The 19,634-nt window shown below is 35.5% G+C and overlaps 2 protein-coding genes across 2 annotated transcripts; both read left to right on the top strand.

Moving 5' to 3' along the window:
* The first annotated feature begins 6,998 nt into the window (after nucleotides 1-6,998).
* LOC113295131 lies at nucleotides 6,999-10,388 on the top strand. The gene is made up of 5 exons (XM_026543481.1): nucleotides 6,999-7,224; nucleotides 7,287-8,027; nucleotides 8,183-8,868; nucleotides 9,001-9,881; nucleotides 9,989-10,388. Exons 1-5 carry the CDS (start codon nucleotides 6,999-7,001, stop codon nucleotides 10,386-10,388), a joined length of 2,934 nt encoding a protein of 977 aa, XP_026399266.1.
* A 735-nt stretch (nucleotides 10,389-11,123) lies between these two features.
* On the top strand, nucleotides 11,124-12,165 carry LOC113295130. Its single transcript, XM_026543480.1, has 2 exons — nucleotides 11,124-11,914; nucleotides 12,027-12,165. The coding sequence occupies exons 1-2, from the start codon at nucleotides 11,124-11,126 to the stop codon at nucleotides 12,163-12,165; spliced, it is 930 nt and encodes a 309-aa protein (XP_026399265.1).
* Nucleotides 12,166-19,634: the final 7,469 nt, after the last annotated feature.

Genomic DNA, 19,634 nt, shown 5'->3' with positions numbered 1-19,634 from the left:
AGAGTTCTCAATCATTGTTATACAGTGTCATAGTATCATTATACAGCGTCAAAGTTCAATTGTATCACAACTTCAACAACAATACTATGGTGATATGTATCACTCCCCCTTAGTCAATACTCCATCTCACATGGAAACCACTCCCCCTTACATAATGATCCGGAAACCATATGTATTTGTAGTGTGAACTACATATTAATTCTCCCCCTTTTTGTCAATAAAATTGGAAAAGGTACAAGAACGGGATCCTAATGAAATTTCCGAAAGAGATATTTCATGACCAAAAGAAAGTAAATATCAACTTATTTAGATACAATCATAAATCCGAAGCTAAATGCATTCACAAAGGAGTTTAAAGATACAAGATAACCCCTATAATATTCCACAGCCACACTCCCACAAAGATTTGGCAATTAAGCATAAGTTCAATTAAGAACTCTCCCCCATAATATGTCATTCCCGAAAAAACAACAAGAGCGACCTTAATTTCAAGAAAGAAAAAAAGGATTTCTTTGGACATCACAAATCTCATACCAGTATGAATTTGAATCCAAAATACTCAATTAAATTAACCACAAGAGAACCCATGATTAATTTAATCGGAAATGCTCAACATAAGTGAACTTATGGAGACTCAAAAATACTCAATTAGATTAATCACAAGAGAACCCATAATTAATCTAATCGGAATACTCAACCAAATTAACCATAAAAAGTAATCAATTTAATTGGTCATGCTCGACATGATAAAACTTACGAAGCAACAACTAAAGAACCAAACAAGATGATTGATTTAGTTGGATATGCTCGACATAAAGTACCTCACGGAGCAACAACTAAGCCAAAACAATGACTCAGTCGATAGAACTCAACATAAGACACCTTACGGAACAACACAATATATACACAAAAATTGTGGATCGGAGATCGACCTAATACCGTGGAATAAGCAAGGACTCATTCTATTTTCCATCACCATTTGCACAATGACATACAATAGACATAATCCTTGTAAACAAAAGATTTTAACCTATCTTCCATCAATAATTGACATAATAGGCTTAACTTTTGTATTTGTCAAAAGTTCATTCCTTCTTTTATCAACACATGCATATTGACATATAAAGGACTTAACTTTTGACAAGGTATGGGACAATCATAGTTCACGGACGCAAACACACATATCCCATAACAATTGCAATATATAAAACCATAAAGATTAATACTGCAAAAATCATGTTCCAAACAAATTTAGAATTTAAACAAATAAATCTAAAAATATGAAGATGAAAACGTTGGACATAGCTATGTGTAATCACAATAATGGCTATTCCAAACTCTAGTTATTCTTCTAAACAAAACAAGAAAAATAGAAGATTTACTAGGCAATAAGACCTTTGAAAAATTCTTTATCGTCCCCGAACTCCTTGTCGTCGACAGCCATTGGGACATAAGGTTCATTAAGGTAGGAGTTTATATCAATAAACCTTCTTGGCTGATGATGTCGAACCAGGGCCTTCTGAATTTCATGAGTCTTAATCACAAAAGCCTTTATTTGTTGAATCTCCTTTCGCATCTCCTTCAACACTTCAAGAACATCAGAAAACTTCTGAGAGTTTGAAGGAACGACTCTTGGCCTCCTCACATTCCTTCTTTTCCTTTTCAATGTTGGAGATAATGGAGATTTTTCTTTTTCTTTCATGATTGATGGCTTAACAATCACATTAACATCCTTTCCATCTGAATACATCATACTTGGAGTATCCATGGGCGTATGGGTTTGTGAGAGGAAATCACAACTTAAGCTCAACAAGTAGTCTTGAGATAAAAATAGGTTTCAAGAAAGGAAAAAGGAATGTAGGGTTTCGAAACCCATAAACAGGTTCTTACACGTCCAACTCGTAACCCTATAAAAAGTATAATTGATGATGATAACCATCTCTTTTGTTGATAGACAGGGAAGAACAAAAACTAAGAAAAAAGGGAAAACAGAAACTTTTCCTAAAGCCTGAGAGGTATAAAATCATTGTCTCTTTTGATCAGGCACATGAGACAAGATTTTAATCAACAACACAATTAAGTTGCGTTGCGGTGAACAACAATTTGTCCACCATTTTCCTCTTGAAAGGAATCCATAGACCTCTGTCTATCAAAATGACTCGACCATACTTTCTTCTCTAATGGTCTTGTTTTATCCTTGGAAACTAACTTCTTAGACGAAGATAAAATCCTACATACCTCAGCGGTCTTCTGAGCAAGTTTAAGCTTGTTTGCTAATTGATTTTCTCTTTGTTGAAGTTTGTTGACGTGCCTTATTTGGTGTTTGTACTTGTAACACTTTGAAAGTTCATGACCCTTTAGAGAACAATACGAGGACGTCAAACTAGGATAAAACTCAGGCTTCTGAGATGTGCACGCAGCTAGACACATGGTGGAACCTGCAACATTACATATAGAGTTTCCAAAGAATGGGTCAATTTTTTCTTCCAGATTAGTTGGGTTTTCTTCTGAAAGAATATCAAGATTGATATATGTATTGCTACAATTCTCAAAATCAATATTTTCACCAAGAAGTGCAACACTTGATTTCTCGTCTTCATTAGAATCATAATTGTCAGACATTTCATCAAGAGTTGCAGCAAGACCTTTGTTCCCAGTGTACTTTCTACGATTTGGGCACTCGTTTGCAAAATGACCAAATCCTTTACACTTAGAGCACCGAGGCATATCCTCGTCATCAGTTTCATCAATATCCCTATTTTTAAGAGGAACACGATTATGAGGTTTGACTGATGCTTTAGGCTTATCTCTGGAGAACCGTTTACTTCTCTTTATCAGAAGATCCCTAAACTGTCTTGTGATCATCGAGACCGACTTGTCAAGATCTTCATCTGATGAATCAGTCTCAGAGTGATCATCTTCAGAGATATGCACTTTTTTACTTTTATCAAGTAATTTAGTGTCCTTTAGTGCTTTGAACGCAACATCCTTAGATTTGGATGAATGCTCATGATCAAAGATCTTAAGCTTCCCAACTAGTGTATTTCTGGAGAGATTATTCTAGGTTATTTCCTTCAACGATGGCATGCTTCTTAGAATCGTATCTAGATGGTAATGATCTGAGAATTTTCATCACAATGTCCTTTTCAGGAATAGTCTTACCCAATACAAAAGATGCATTAACAATTTCAGACACTTTGTGATTAAACTCATCAAATGTTTTTCATCTGCCATACGAAGGTTTTCCCAATCGGAATTAAGGTTTTGAAGCTAGCTTCCTTTTCACTAGTATTTCCTTCAAATACGGTTTCTAAGATATCCCAAGCTTATTTAGAATTAGTGCAATTTGACACATGGTGCTGAAGATTTGGGGTAATGGCATGTATAATGGCATCAAACCGTCGGAATTTTGCTTTGCAGCATTTATCTCATCAGGGGTGTATTCACCAATGTCCTTGGGAACGTTTACATCTCCAACTGCCACAACGGGAGTATTATAGCCATTAACTACATATACCCATGATTGAAAATCATGTGCTTGAAGAAAATCTCGCATATCAATTTTTCACCATAAGTAATTAGAGCCATCGAAGACTGGTGGTACGTTAATAGAGATAGCACCTCTGTCCATAGAGTCAGATCCCTACAAACACAGACTTGTAAGGTCTTAAACGTGTTTGCCTGCTCTGATACCAATTGAAAAAGCGGGGGTCTAACAACCTCACCCAATATTTAGATTAGCAATCTGTATGGAGAAACTCCAATATGCTTTCTAGAGAATCAACTAGACAGTCAGACTCAATCTAGATAAAAAGTATATCAGAGAGTTTATATCTCAATCTCTCGATTTGATATATACTCAAGCAAATAGAAATCTGCGAGTCTTTATCAAATACTAGAGAAATAACTTGGTTGGTACCAAAGACCAATATCCAAGTGTTAATCAATTTAAATCAACAACCAAAAGGTCGGATATTCTAATTGATTGAACAACGCACAACCTGTGATATTTCAATTATATAACAAAATATAATGCGGAAAAGAAATAAACAGACACCAGAATTTTATCAACGAGGAAACCGCAAATGCAGAAAACCCCCGGGACTTAGTCCAGATTGAACACACATTGTATTAAGCCGTTACAGACACTAGCCTACTTCAAACTAACTTCGGTCTGGACTGAAGTTGAACCTCAATCAATCTCATAATGATCCAAGGTACAGTTATGCTCCTACGTATCTGATCCCAGCAGGATGCTACGTACTTGATTCCCTTAGCTGATCTCACCCACAACTAAGAGTTGCTACGACCCAAAGTCGAAGACTATAATAAACAAATCTGTATCACACAGAAAAGTCTACGGTAATAGATAAATCCTTCTCCCACGAATATACCTACGAGTTTTGTTCCGTCTTTTGATAAATCAAGGTGAACATGAACCAATTGATAAACCGGACTTATATTCCCGAAGAACAGCCTAGTATCATCAATCACCTCACAATAATCTTAATCGACGCAACGAATAAAGATATTGTGGAATCACAAACGATGAGACGAAGATGTTTGTGATTACTTTTAATCTTTCCCTATCGGAGATATAATCTCAAGCCAATTATTTCAATTGAACTCGTACGATAGAAAATGGCAAGATCAGATCACACAACTACGAGAAAGTAGTATCGTTCTGGCATCACAATCCCAATGAAGTCTTTAAGTCGTTAACCTGGTTTAAAAGAAGAAACCAAAGGTTAAAGGAGAACCGACTCTAGATTATGCAACTAGTATCACACGTAAGGTGTGGGGATTAGGTTTCCCAGTTGCTAGAGTTCTCCCTTATATAGTCTTTCAAATCAGGGTTTGCAATCAATGTTAGCTTGATAACAAAGCATTCAATATTCACCGTTAGATGAAAACCTGATTAGATTCAAGCTAATATTTCTCAACCGTTAGATCGAAAACTTAGCTTGTTACACACAAATGAAATGTACTATTTTGGGTTTATGACACCGTACCCAAACATGAACATTTGTTGGTTCAACAATAGTTAACCAAAGGTTAGCCATATGATCAAATTCATTTCAACCATATTCTTCTTCACCATAACTAATTCAAATGACTCAAATGAACTAGTTAGAGAGTTGTTCAATTGCTTAGATCTTATATAACTACACAAGACACAATCGAAGCAAAAACGATTTGATTCACTCGAACCGGCTCATGAACTTTATAGCCACGGTTAGCAAAAGCATTCCTTAGTTTATATAAACACGAGTTCAAGAACAACCATTTTTAGATATAACCAACTCAAGTTTGCAGACTGGGTTCGAGGACTTAAGTTTCCGGAAGGAGTTCACAAACTCCAGCAGAATTTCTCGGGTCGAGAACTTCCGCCAGTTCGTGGACTGGGTTCGCGGACTTAGCTCACGCCACTATTCCGGTTCTTTTGATCAACAAAGTTTGCAAACTTCGGTTCGAGGAATAAGGACTTATACATATATGTGTTTCCACAACAATGCTTATATCCACTAATGGTTATATAATCTAAACTCTCATTTCAATCATTGAAACATTCTTAGAGGACGTTATATAGTTGTTATTCACAAACCATTTTTTCGTCAAAGAAATTTTCAAAGTGATTGAAACATAACATGACTTTCGTCACTAGGTAAAGATGAATTTGGATAAAGCGAAAGCTTACCAACACATATTTCGAGAAATAGATAGGCGAGATAAACTCGTCTCGAAATAGCAAATATGTATAATCAAAGTCTATATAGCAAAACGAATTTTGTCTCAAGAATAGGAGATAGAGTAAATAGACTTTTGAGTGATAGATAAGTTCAAGTCTCCACATACCTTTTAGTCGATGAAGTTCCACCATTTCCTTGAGTAGTCTTTCATCTTTTATGATAATTTCCATGGAGTTCTTGAGCTCAACTACACTTTCTATCCTAGTTCGAGACCTTAGCTATAATAGGCTAGAAATCAAGACTTATAGTTTTGATTGCTAACATTGACAAACATGCTTGAGATAGCAATGCATGCGAGTTTGACCGAGCAATGCTCTAACAATAGTTGGATCTGGATTCATGAATCCCAAATGAAGTCTTCAAGTCGTTAACCTAATAATGGTTTTGGAAAACCTAGGTTAAAGGAAAATCGACTCTAGTTTGCAAGTAGGACACACGGAAGTGTCGGGATTAGGTTTTCCAGTTGCTAAAGTTCTCCCTTATATAACCTTTCAAATCAGGGTTGCTTACAATCAAAGCTAAGATAGCTTAGTAACAAAGCATTTAATATTCACCGTTAGATGAACTCCTGAATTAAGATTCAAGCTAAGTATGCTTAGAAATTAAGCAATTAATCTCCATCGTTAGATGGTCTTAGCTTGTTACACACAAATGAAATATACTTATATTTAGATATGGGTAGCCGTGTATATTGGGTTGGTTCAATAACAGTTAACCTAAGTTATCCATATGAACACTTTTGATTTAGCCATATTCATCTAACACTTCTAGATCAAATATGATGATAAATCAATCATGATAGATAATCGAATGAATATAATTGTGTTTCAAATAAATTTGTTTAATTGTTCACTATCTCATAGAAATATTCATGAACAAATTTAAACGAAATCGGTTTGATTCGTGATCGTACAAAGTACTTATACAAGAATAAATTCATGAACATTAAGCCACGGTTTGCAAATCATTTTTCAGGTGAAGATTGTTAGTTGAATTCATTTCTTCGGGTGAAATTTATTGTTTCAAAACAAATAAGTAATAATGGATCTATAGTAGTGAATTATTATGGATTGACAAGGTTTAAATGAGGATTCTGAAGGTGGTTCTAGGGTTGTTGATATCTCAGTTCCAGCTGAAAAATGTCTTTCGATTTCTTTAATTGATGAGCAGAGTGATACTAGATATGATTCATGGAAATTTTCCTTAATTGGTAGATTAGATTTTCTTCAAATTAAATTTATAGATGCAATGAATATTTTGAAGAACCAGTGGAAGCTAACTGGAGATTGTCTCTTAATTCCTTTGGGTAAAGGTTTTTTCACGATTAAGCTGTCTAATGAAGTAGACAAAAATTATATCAACAACAGTACCTGGGATGTGGAGGATCAGGTTTTGAAAACTAGAAATTGGATTCCAAATTTTCGTCCTGAAAATCAAAGAACATCTCATGCTCTGATTTGGGTGTCTCTACCTGGTCTAAGTCTTGAGTATTGGGATGAGAAGACATTATTTACAATCTGTGAATTGGTAATCCAGTAAAAGTTGATGATGATACCATTAAATATGCAAATGGGTATGCTGCAAAAGTCTTGGTTGAAATTGATCCTGCAAAACCAGTTCCTAACAAATTATGGATTATAACTAAGTGTGGAAGCTTCTCACAAGGAATTATTCTTAATAAGCCTCTAAAGTTCTGCACCAAGTGTAAAATTGTAGGTCATCTATTAACTGAATGCAGGTTTAACAAGCATCCTCATATAGATCATCCTTCTGGAGAACATGGGAGAAATGCTGGAGGTCCTAAAGAAAATTCATCAGTTGGAAGTGTTGAAAAAGTAAATGTTCCACCAAAAATGTCTCAAAAACCATTTGATATTGCTCCAAGTGGTCAAGGCAGTTCTCATAAGAATGGCTCAAAATCAAGCAATGAAGCTTTTACTACTAATGGAAGTTTTAAGTCTTTACAAGAAAATGAAGTTTTGGTTAACTCTGGTGAGGAAACTTTGCCTCAAGAAGGTCTTACTCCAACAAGGATACTTCAAGTGGTAGAGGATAACTCAGTCGAAAAAAGTGTAATTAAATTCATTAATGGAAAAGATGGTACAGTTTCATCAGAAAAAGTTCATGTTACTTCTTGGTCAAGGGTAGTTCAAAAGCCTTCAAATGTTAATGCTACTTCAACCAGTACTGAATCAGTTAAGGTAATAACTCAAGCTTCTTCTAGTACTGAATCAGTTAAGGCAATAAATCAAACTTCTTCTGGTACTCAAATTCCAAGTAAATATAATTTTAGGAAAAATCAAGGAAAGGGGGGCACTAATGGCCTCCATTCCAAAAAATGAAAGTATTATTTTGGAATTTAAGAGGCCTTAGAAGAGCCAGGTCTCCAAATAAATTATGGGCTCTTATAAATCAGTTTAATCCTTCTGTAGTATGGGTTGCAGAACCCAAAGTAGTATGTAATTCTTCATTTTGTAATAAGTTGAACCTACCAGGTATAAAAAGTATGGTACACAATTCAGTAGCAAATAAGAAAGGGAATATATGGTTAGTTTGGAATAAAAATTTACCCACTCCTTCAGTAGTATCTATGTCAAGTCAGATAATAACAGTTGAGATAGGAAGTTTTCTAGTATCAGGTATTCATGCTCATGTTGGTGAAGTTCAAAGAATATTTTTTTGGTCTGAGATGGAGATGATTAGTGGTTTAAATCTCCCTTGGTTAGCCATTGGAGACTTCAATGTGATTACTTCAGTTGATGAGAAAATTGGTGGTAAAACTCCAAATAAAAGAGCAATGCTGGATTTTAATAATTGTTTAGACACATGTGAATTATTACAAGCTCCCAGAACTGGCATTCAGTATTCTTGGTCTAACTGTCAACAGGGAAGTAAAAGGATACTATACAATCTTGACAGAGCAGTTTTCAATCAATTATGGTTACAAAAATTTCATGATTGGGAATATAAAGTGGGTTTAAGAATTGCATCTGATCATGCTCCATTGTTGGGGGGTTGTACAAGTATACCTAAACCACAGAATGCTCCTATGAGGTTTCAGAAAATGTGGATATCTCATCCAACCTATATGGAAGTTGTGCAGCAATGTTGGTCTGAGGTAATTGAAGGAGATCCAACTTTTGTATTTCAGCAAAAATTAAGAAAACTTAAAAAGATTCTCAAGGATTGAAATTGGGAAGTTTTTGGTAATATAAATGTTCAAATAAAAGAAGTTGAAGGTAAATTGCAGGAGGTTATGGAAGTTTCAGATAACAATCCATTTGACGAGAATGCTCTTGGGAATTTGGTAGAAGCTCAAAATTTGTTTCACTCAAAAGAAGTGCAGTTGAATACTTTTTTGAAGCAAAAATCAAGAATTAAATGGGTAAAAGAAGGTGCAACAAACAATGGCTTTCTACATACAAATATCAAGATAAAACAAGCAAGAAACAACATTAGTGAGCTGGAGGATGAAAATGGTGAGATAATATCTGATCAAAAGAAAATTTCTGAAGTTTTAGTTAAACATTTTGAAAATAAATTCAAATGTCAAGAAGTGGAAAATGTGGAGCATATGGTAAATGCAATTCCTGAAGTAATAAATAGTGAAGATCAGGATATGTTGGAAGCTATGCCAGATGAGAATGAAATTAAATCCACCTTGTTTGATATGGATCCTGATAGTGCACCTGGACCTGGTGGTTTTTCAGGTTGTTTCTATAGAGCTTGTTGGCACATCATTCATAAGGAAGTTGTAGAAGCAATACAATTCTGTTGGAAAAGAAAATTTATTCCCATAGGACTTAATTCTAACTTTTTAGTGTTAATTCCAAAGACTGAAGGTGTTAGAAATCCAAATCAGTTCAGACCCATTGGTCTAAGTAATGTGAGTTTCAAAATTTTCACTAAAATTATAGCAACCAGAATGGGAAAGCTTATGCACAGGTTGGTATCTCCTCAACAAGTGGCTTATGTTAAGGATAGATGCATTCAAGATCAAATTATGTTAGCCTATGAAATGGTAAATGAGATGGAAAAAAAGAGAAGATGTGGAAATGTGGGTCTTAAGCTGGATATATCTCAAGCTTATGACTCAGTTAGTTGGGATTTCTTGTTTAAAGTCCTTATAAAGTTTGGCTTTTCAAAGAAGTGGTGTGAATGGATCAAAATATTATTTCAGTCTGCAAAATTTCAGTAATGGTTAATTGGGGTCCTTGTGGCTTCTTTTCATTGGGCAGAGGATTGAGACAGTTTGATCCCCTGTCCCCCATTCTCTTTGTATTAATGGAAGAAGCATTGAGCAGGAGACTAACACAAATGGTTAATGAAGGTTTAATCTCTTCAATGGTTGAAAGAAAGGGTATACATCCAACTCACCTTCTATTTACAGATGATGTATTTATCTTCTGCAATAGATCTAAAAAGAGTATTTTAAATCTGATGAAGTTGCTAGAAGATTACCAGAAATGTTCAGGTCAGATCATAAATAAACAAAAGAGTAAAATGTTCATTGATGGAACATCTGAGGTAAGGAAAAATCAACTTAAAGAACTTATTCAGATGGAAAGAAGTGAGTTTCCTGACAAGTACCTTGGAGTTATTCTTTGTGTTGGTAGAGTTAAAATTTCAACAGTATGACCTATGGTGGAAATGTTGCAAAAGAAATTAGCTACTTGGAAAGGAAAATTGTTATCCTTTCAGGAGAGAGTGGTGTTGATTAAATCAGTTATATGTAGCATTCCAATCTACAGTATGGCAATTTATAAGTGGCCAGCATCAATTATCAAGAATTGTGAAAGGATCATTAGGAACTTCCTTTGGTCTGGTGATGGGGATACAAGAAAATATTATAAGTTCTCATGGAAGAAAGCTTGCACTCCTGTAAAGGAAGGGGGTTTGGGGATTCCTAGACTTGAAGTTTTGAACAAAGTATTTCTGATGAAGATGATGTGGAAAATACATAAATCCAAAGAAGACTGGGATTTATTTTTTCATGCTAAATACAAAGACAAAAATGGGCAGTGGAGCAAAAAATGGCAGTTATCCTCTGTTTGTCCAGGCTTGAAATGGGCATGGGAAACTCTTAAAGAAGACATAAAATGGAGAATTGGGGATGGTAAGCAGATATCTTTATGGTTTGATACCTGGACTGAGGGTGGTGCACTTATAGATAACACTGGTTATACTGATTTTGTGAAGGACAGCATTCATTTAACAGTTGTTGATATTATTTCAAATGGAGACTGGGCAATACCAAATGACCTCCAACAACTAATGCAAAACTGGAGTTTACCTGATATTAATGGTGGTGAAGATGAATCAATATGAACCGGTAACTTAAAAGGTAAATTCTCAGTTCCAGATGCTGTCAACATGATTAGACACAAGGAACAAGAAGTTGTTTGGTCTAAGCATATTTGGAATTCTTATCTACACCCTTCAATTGCTAGCAATGTGTGGAAACTTCTTCAATGTGTGTACTCTGATGATACTGTAATGGTTAAAAATGGGCATGATATGGTGTCAAGATGTTGCATTTGTGCATCTGAACAAGATAGTATGCAACATCTGCTCTGGGAATGCAAATTCAGCACAGACATTTGGGCTTGGATATGCTCAATATTCAAATTTAGTCAGCCAAAATCTTTTGATGATGTCTGGAAATGTGCTGCACATTTTAGCTCTCTAATCAAACAGGTATGGATTACAACTGCTTGTTCCATTTTAAAAGAGTTGTGGTTCCAGAAAAATAAGTGTTACTTTGAAGGAAAAAATCCAAATGCTCAAGCTTTTAAATGCAGAATTATGAAACTAGTGAATGAAGGGGGATTGAGAATTACAGGTACCAAGTGGAATCAGAGTTATGATGCTGAAATAATTGCAAGATTTAACTTAGGTACTAGAAGCTCCAAATTTCAATGTATTAAGAGCTGCCATTGGTATCCACCTGAAAAAGGATTTGTCATGTTTTGCTGTGATGGATCTTCATTTGGTAATCCAGGTTCTGCAGGTTTTGGAGTGGTGGTAAGAGATCCAGATTTTCAGGTCATTGCTACACTTACTGGAGGTATTGGTATTTCTTCAAACTATTTGGAAGAAACTTATGGTGTTATGTGTGCAATGGAATTAGTAGTTGAATGGAAAATGCAGAAGATCATAATAGTGTCAGTCTCTAAAACAGTAATTTGTTGAAGGAAATGTTCCATGGTTTATTAAAGGAAGATGGTTGAAAGCTATGAAGAGGTTTAATCAGATAAATTTTTTACAATGTTACAGGAAAGTCAACTTTTCAGCTGACAATGTTGCAAAAAAAGGTGCTTCTCTTGCTGCAGGAGATAAAATAGTTCACATAGGAAGGACTCAATTTTTGCCCAGAGTTGAAATGCCTGATGTTGTTTACTATAGATTTTGTTGATCAAAAGAAATTGTCTTTGTTTATTTTCATTGAGTATGTAAATGTTTAATGAGCTCTGCTATGTGAGTTGTAATCTTCCAATTTGATAAATGAATTTTATGTGATTTAGCAAAAAAAAAAAAAAAAAACACGGTTTGCAAAGTTAATTTGCATTCCATATATCATAAATGTTTTAGTTCATGATTATGAGAATCATACATTACCGATTTTAGAACTTAACCACTATTTTCGAAAACTGGGTACGCGAACAGGAGTTCCGGACCTTGGCCTAGTCAAGCCGTTTGCAAATACGGTTCGCGGATAACCTTTCCGGACCCAACTCAGATAAACCGTTCGCATACTAGGTAAATCCGCAAACAAGAGTTCCAGACCTTCTCAGGTAAATCCGTTCGCATACTAGGTACCCAAACAAGAGTTTGGGACCTGAATCATCACAATACACTTCGCATACTGGGTATGCATACCGTGTTGTATCCAGACATGGGTAATCGTTCTAAACTCTTATGTCAATCATTGAAATATCCTTAGAAGACGACAGTACTGGTAATCTTACACATACCATTAGTTTCAAGTAATTTTCAAATGATCAAATGATCAATACGAAACTTCCCGAGCTAACATCAAATGACTTTTTCACACAAATCATGTAAGATGTTCAAGGTAATTTTCACATGATCATCTTTTAACTTAATCTTTAGTTTCCAACAAATAAATTATTTCCAACTAAACTCGTCAAGAATACGATGAACATAGCTAAAGCAAAAAGCTTCCAGCACATATTTCAAGAAATAGATAAGCGAGATAAACTCGGATCGAAATATCAATTGTGTATAATGTAAAAGTATATATAGCTATACTTAGTCTCATTAGAAGATAGAATAGAATAGACTTCTGAGTGATAGATAAGTTTTAGTCTCCACATACCTTTTGTTGATGAAGTTCCTCCAAGTTCTTCAGTAGATCTTCATCTTCAGTTGTAAGCGTCGTAAAGTCTAAAGCTCAACTACACAATCTATCCTAGTCCGAAAATCCTATAAGTAGACTGGAAATCAAGACTATTGTTTTGATCAACTAAACTTGACAAGCAAGCTTGAGATGGAAACACTTGCGAGTTCGACCGAGCAGTGCTCTAACGATCTCCCCCTTTGTCAATTTTAGTGACAAAACTATCAATACATATGGATTACAAAATAAATAAAATTTTAGCTTCTCATCCATCATGCTTGATTTCATTGGCTCTTCAAATTTCCTTGAATTCTTCGTTACTCCAAGTACTCCAACGATTCTAAACATGCTCAACCCAGCATCATTGTTGTTGAAGATCCGTAGCCATAACAATAAGAAAACATGTTCTCAATAATTGTTATACAATGTCATAGTATTATTATATAGAATCAAAGTCCAATTGTATCACAACTTTGAAATAATACTATAGTGACATGTATCACTCCCCCTAAGTCAATACTTCCATCTTACAACGAAAAACACTCCCCCTTACATAATGATCCGTAAACCATATGTATGTAGTGTGAATTACCAAATAATTCTCCCTCTTTTTGTTAATATAAATTGTCAAAGATACGAAAACTACGGGATCATAATGAAATTTCCAAAAGGAATTCATGACTAAAAGAGAACATATCAACTTTGTTTCGATGATTTCACAAGTCGAAACTTAGTGTATTCATCAAGGAGTTTATAAAGATATAAGATAACTCCTACAATATTCCACAGTCGCACTCCCCACAAAGATATGGAAATTAAGCACAAGTTCAATTAAGAGCTCTTTCCCATTTGATGTCATTTCCAAGAGAACAACATGAGCGCCTTACTTTTACAAGAAAAGAAGGATTTCTTTGGACATTAACAAATCACATCGATTTGTATCCAGTAAACTCGAATAAATTAACCACACGAATATATTATTGATTAATTTAACCGGAAGGGCTCAACATAAGAAAACTTACGGAACCATACAGTATTTTCACATAAAAGTGGATCATGGAAAGATCAATACTGCGGAACTTTTCAAAAGTTCATTTTATCTTTCATCAATATTTGCATAAAGACATAATAGACTTAACTTGTGAGAATATATGAGATAAGCATATTTCATGAACATAAACACATATATATCTCATAAGAAATTGCAATATATGAAATCAAAAAGATTAAATACTGCAAAAAACCATCTTCCAAATAACTTTAGAATTTAAATAAATAAATCTAAAAACATTGCAAGATGAAAATCATTGAAATAGCTATGTCTAATCATAAATAATGCTATTCCAAACCCTAGTTATCCTTTTTAAACATATAATAAATTCTCATACGAAGTTTCCTAGACGACAAAACGAAGAGACAAACTTGTAAAGAACATACAAGATGATTTGCCCTTAGAAGGTATAATCAATCTTTTTCGTACATATTTACACCAAGAATGGCTACCAAAGGTGTATAAAAATATTTTCTTAAGAAAGAAGAAAATACAAAGTCATTAACGACCATGCATCGTAGTTCACATAAGAGGATGGTGAACATTCAAGAATCCCAGAGTAACGTGTACTACTGCCCATTCTTGAACTTTCTTCTTTGTGATTCACCAACAACATTCTTAAAAAAGCTACAAATGAGCTTAGAGGAGAAGTACTCCAAGAATCCAAGTGCCCAAGTCCAAGAGAAGTGGTACAAGTGCGACGAGGAGCACTCAAAAATAAGAGACGGGACAAATACCAATCTTAAGTCATCCAAATTCAGGATTTCTCATCACCATTTTGAAGACAATTCAAAGAGGAAGAGAATGCAAAAATAATGAGGTCATTTCGAGTTCGGACGAAGAGGTTACGACCAAAACAAGTTGTCAAATATTAACGTCTACAGGCCAGTTCGCAAACGGGTGTAACTGAATTTCGTGAACTGGAGCTGTTCGCAACAGTATTCGCGAACTGAAGTACCTGGATTTTAATTTTAAATGATAGTATGTGTACCATGAAGGCCAAATATCCCGAACTAATATTTTCAAACCTAAACGTTTAAGAACCTTAAACACAAATCCAGATAGGTAGACATGAACGATAAACAAGGTACATGGATTATTGTAAGTACTTTAGGCAAATAATAAAAACATAAATCTTGCTCAAGTTTATAGACATACCTTTTTAGAGGAATCTAATCGAATTCTACAGCCTTACCAAATATTCAAAATCTTAACCAACATAATATGTGCGTCCCAATTCTTGTGCTTCCCTCACCGTATACATAACAAGACATTTCTTGGTGAGGATGCACTTCTAACACAATCAAGTTGTGTTGAGGTGAACAATGCTTTTCTCACCACAGATGACAGAAACCAACTTTTCTGCAACTATGGATTTTTCACAATCTATAGTCTTTGGCTTATTTCGTTTCTTCTTCCACCAACTATTGTGTTTCACTTTTGAATTATCATGAAAGAGATCACTTTTAGAACCTTTCATATCCAAATTCATTTTTCCAAAGAAATTTGTAACTTCCAACATCATGGATTTTTCCTTCTCCATAGTCATGGAATTTTCTAGGAGATCATTCCTTTTGACACTGAGTGCATCTGCGTCATTGAATTTCTTTGGTACCCACTAGTGAGTCCGTTTAGGAACAACCAGAACCTTCTTCGCATTACTCTCTTCTAGATTTATTATAAGAGAATTGGATTGACTATTCTTTTGCAAGTTAGCTTTTCTCCAATTGGGAGCATCCGATCTTGTCTTCATCTTTGCAAAGTTATCCTTTTGATAACCATTATGATTGTGAAAAGGATTTGTATGACGTTTATAGGAAAATCTAGGTTTACAACAGTACCGATCCCTTAGTCTAAAGGTTGGACCGTTACGACCTGTAACGTTAAGGGGATTAGCTTTAACATATGATCTTGGTTTCACAACTTCTTGTCATGCCCAAACAAGAACATCATGAAGTTTCTCATTCCTTATACGAAAATAATATCTCCTTTCCAGGTGACCTTTATTTCCGCAATACTGGCAAACATAAGGAATGTTCTTACCTCGATCTGTGTGTGCTGACTTTGGAGGTTGATATACTTTGCTCTTTTGAACCTTAAATGTCGGTGAAGGTATTTCACTTTTGCCATTAGTGGAAACTTTTTGTTGAGAAGAATCACTAGCCTTGACAAATTTTATCTCTTTGCTAATACTTGGAGCATATATTCCCTTATAGTCCAATCCTCATGTATCACGATGATTTTTACTTGCTCCTAGTATAGTGGTTAATTTTCTTGAACTAATATTGAACTTTTTCAAGTGTTCTTCCAACATCTTGATTTTATCAAGAGCAGCAGCTAAATCAGCCTCAAGGCGTTTTCCTCGAGCGAGACAAGAGCTTTCCCTGTCATCAGAACTTATTTGCTGAGAGTTAATCCTTGCTTCAGTTGCTGCAAGTTTTTCTTCCAACTTATAGAAATCTTGACGAAGATTATCACATTCAAGTGAATTTTTACTTAGGTCATTCACACGATCTTTGAGCATCGAATCGTTAATAGTATTCTAAGAATAAAGACCTGAGTAAATTCTTCTCAATTTCTTATTTTCTCGACAGAGATGGGTTAGAAAAGGAGTGACATAAGAATTCGTCAACTTTTTCATCGGTTTCAACAACTTAACATACTCTGAGATTTCCTCATCAACATCTCTATCAATATTTGAGTCAACTTCGTCAGAAAGTTCATCCAACTGTTTTTCTAGGCGTGTTTCCCAGTTATCAAAAATTTCTACATCACGAGGATGTTTAGATATTGACCTAGATGTGACAGTTCTCTTAGGTGAATTTAAGATTTGAAAAACATCTGGTAATTTCTGAACTAGTACGTTATAGAGATAGACTCGTCCATAAAATTCAGATTGCTTCAAATACAGACTTATCAGGTCTTAGAGTGTTTACCTGCTCTGATACCAATTGAAAAAACGGTGGTATAACAACCACACCCAATATTTCGTTCGACAATCAGTATGGACTAAACTCCAATATAATTCCGAGAGCACCAACTTAAAAGTGAGACTCATTCAAGAAATATATCAAAGAGCTTTATCTCTTTCTCGATACAATCAACAAATCAATGATAGCATTGATAGGTGTCTAAAATACCTTAATATTTATCTATTGTTTATTCTTTTCTTGCTAAGTTTTCTTGTAAATTATGTATCTTATGTTTGCTTTTGAGTGTTTAGGTACTTTGGAGTCATTTGGAACAAAAGAAGAGGAAACAGGGCAAAAGTGTTGGAGGCGGATTATTTCTCATTATTTGCTTTTATTTCTTCATCTCTATCTGAAAAGCATGTCAGCTTTAGTGATGCAAATTCATTGTCTGAAAAGCATGAAAGCTTTAGTGATAATAGAAGTTGAATAGAAGAAGTGGATTTGAGAAATAAAAGACGGCAGCTGTTGGCGGAAGAATTCGAAGAAGAGCAAAAGCGTCATTTCTCACATGCAGGTGCTATTGGAAGCACAATGGAGAAAAAGGAGTTGTCATTCTCTGATGGCTCGTAACAACTCTTAGGGTACATAGAGTCATCTGGGTACCCCTTATCTACTCTCACTGGGTGGCCATATCCAAAACCATTCCTACACTAAACCTAGATTTCATAGACAAATGATTTCTCAATCATTTCCCATCAAAATTTCAGAGATAAAGGTCGATGGTTGCGCACATTATTGTGTCCGAGACAGATCTGTTGCTAAAGAATCAAAAGGAGATCGAAGAAAACGAAGACGGGTTATGAAGCTTTGGTTGATGTTAGTAAGAGAATTCAGAGATTCAAGAAGAAATCATATTAGGGTTTCGATAGTTGCTGGTGATTTTGAGGATCGATGGATAGAAGAGAAGATCTCTTTGTCAGTTTAATGAGTTTGAGATATGTTCACAGTTCAGGAACATGAAGAATTATGGTTTGAACTTTGAGGAAATTGGTGGTGTTGTTGAACCGAGAAGTGGAATTGAAGCTATGATGAACTGAGATGAATTCAGTGGAAGAATGGGTTTTGGAAATGATATTCCGGTGATACTGTGAACGGATGAAAGATGTGGAGTTTCATGGGTTGAAACTGGTGAAGATACAGATAAAGTTCTTGAGCTGTGATGGAAGAAAACAAGTGAATACTGGCGATGAATTGTGGTGGTAATTGTGATCTGGGGTTGCTAGGAATGGTTGAAATAAGGTTTAATTGAATCATAAAAAGAAGAAAATGAGGGGTTTGATGTGAATCTGAAGGTTAGGGGTTTGATTTGGAGTTCACAGTGAGATGGGTTGAATTAGAAGATGCAGGAGCAATTGCAGGTGATGGGTGCAGCTGGAATGGAGGAACTCAATGAGAAATTAGGGATGTAGATGGATTTGTTGTGTACCAGGTTGTTGAAATTTATGGGTTTGATATGCTTGGAGAGATGGTGCAGTTAATGGAATGAAATGGAGTACATACTGTTGCTTCTGGTGATAACAGGTTTGTGGCGCTTCTTATTGTTCAGTTCAGTGGAGAAAAGAGAATTGAAAGAGAAGTGTTGATGTTGTACCAAGTCAAGGAAGAAATGGAGAAAAGAGTTGAGAACATCGATTCTGATAAGGAATTGAAGAAACCCATACAGGGTTTGAAGTGAATGTCCTGCAGGCGAGAACGGGTGAAGCTATGATGCTGGAATTGAATTTGCAAGAAGGAAGCAGATTAGTTGGATGGAATTGGTGTTGCAATGGCTAGACAGAGAGGATGCAAGCAGTGATGGTGTGAGCCTCAAGTGGATTTTCCAGGGAGTTACCGGTTAGATGAAGTTATTGCCGTTAGTTACAGAAAATATGAAGCTCAGGTTGTTGTTACCGTGAAACTGGAGCTGAGATTACGAAGCAATAATGCTGGTTGTTGTTGAGTTTATAGGGAAGCTGGGATGGATGCAGTTGCTGTCTTGAACTAAAATTGGTGAACGCAGGTGGAGATAATGGCTATGATGGTGCTGCTCCTGTTGGAATGGTGCGACTGCACTGGCTAGGTAATGAATGAACTGAACTACATGAATAAATAATTGAAATGGTCCGATTCTGTGTGGAAGATGGGATTGCAGTTGGAATTGGTGCCATGTTGGTTACAGTGAAGTCATGGGAGGTTGCAAGGCTGAGATTGTGTTTGTTGCAGCTTAGATGGAGTTGTGCAGTGAGCTATAGGTGATGGGATTGGAAGGTTTGAGTACGCGGCAATGATGCGGAATGAATGACTTTGAATAGATGAATGTTAGGAATTGTGTGAAATGGCTTGATTAAATGTGCAGGGAAGAGACAGAATTTGGCAAGGAGAACAACCAGAAATAGATGCGACTCTGCTGGATTTTCTTCACAGTGAGTAGACTCAGTGATTCCTGTTCCTACTCATCTGACCCGGTTCGATCCAGAGAAGAACTTGTACTTGGGCTTGACTCTTTTGGGTTGTTGCTAAAC

This window comes from Papaver somniferum, chromosome 7, assembly GCF_003573695.1.
Source record: "Papaver somniferum cultivar HN1 chromosome 7, ASM357369v1, whole genome shotgun sequence".
NCBI classification, from domain to species: Eukaryota; Viridiplantae; Streptophyta; class Magnoliopsida; order Ranunculales; family Papaveraceae; genus Papaver; species Papaver somniferum.
Note: the sequence above shows the minus strand (reverse complement) of the source record. Positions and strands in the feature narration are given on the sequence as shown.

Excerpts from the sequence above, each read along its gene's own strand:
- LOC113295130 (XM_026543480.1), top strand. The coding sequence starts at position 11,124 with ATGATTAGACACAAGGAACAAGAAGTTGTTTGGTCTAAGCATATTTGG. Across the intron at positions 11,915-12,026 it reads ATGCAGAAGATCATAATAGT|GAAAGTCAACTTTTCAGCTG; the intron begins GTCAGTCTCTAA and ends ACAATGTTACAG.
- LOC113295131 (XM_026543481.1), top strand. The coding sequence starts at position 6,999 with ATGAATATTTTGAAGAACCAGTGGAAGCTAACTGGAGATTGTCTCTTA. Across the intron at positions 7,225-7,286 it reads GATTTGGGTGTCTCTACCTG|TAAAAGTTGATGATGATACC; the intron begins GTCTAAGTCTTG and ends TTGGTAATCCAG. Across the intron at positions 8,869-9,000 it reads TGCAGCAATGTTGGTCTGAG|GAGGTTATGGAAGTTTCAGA; the intron begins GTAATTGAAGGA and ends GGTAAATTGCAG.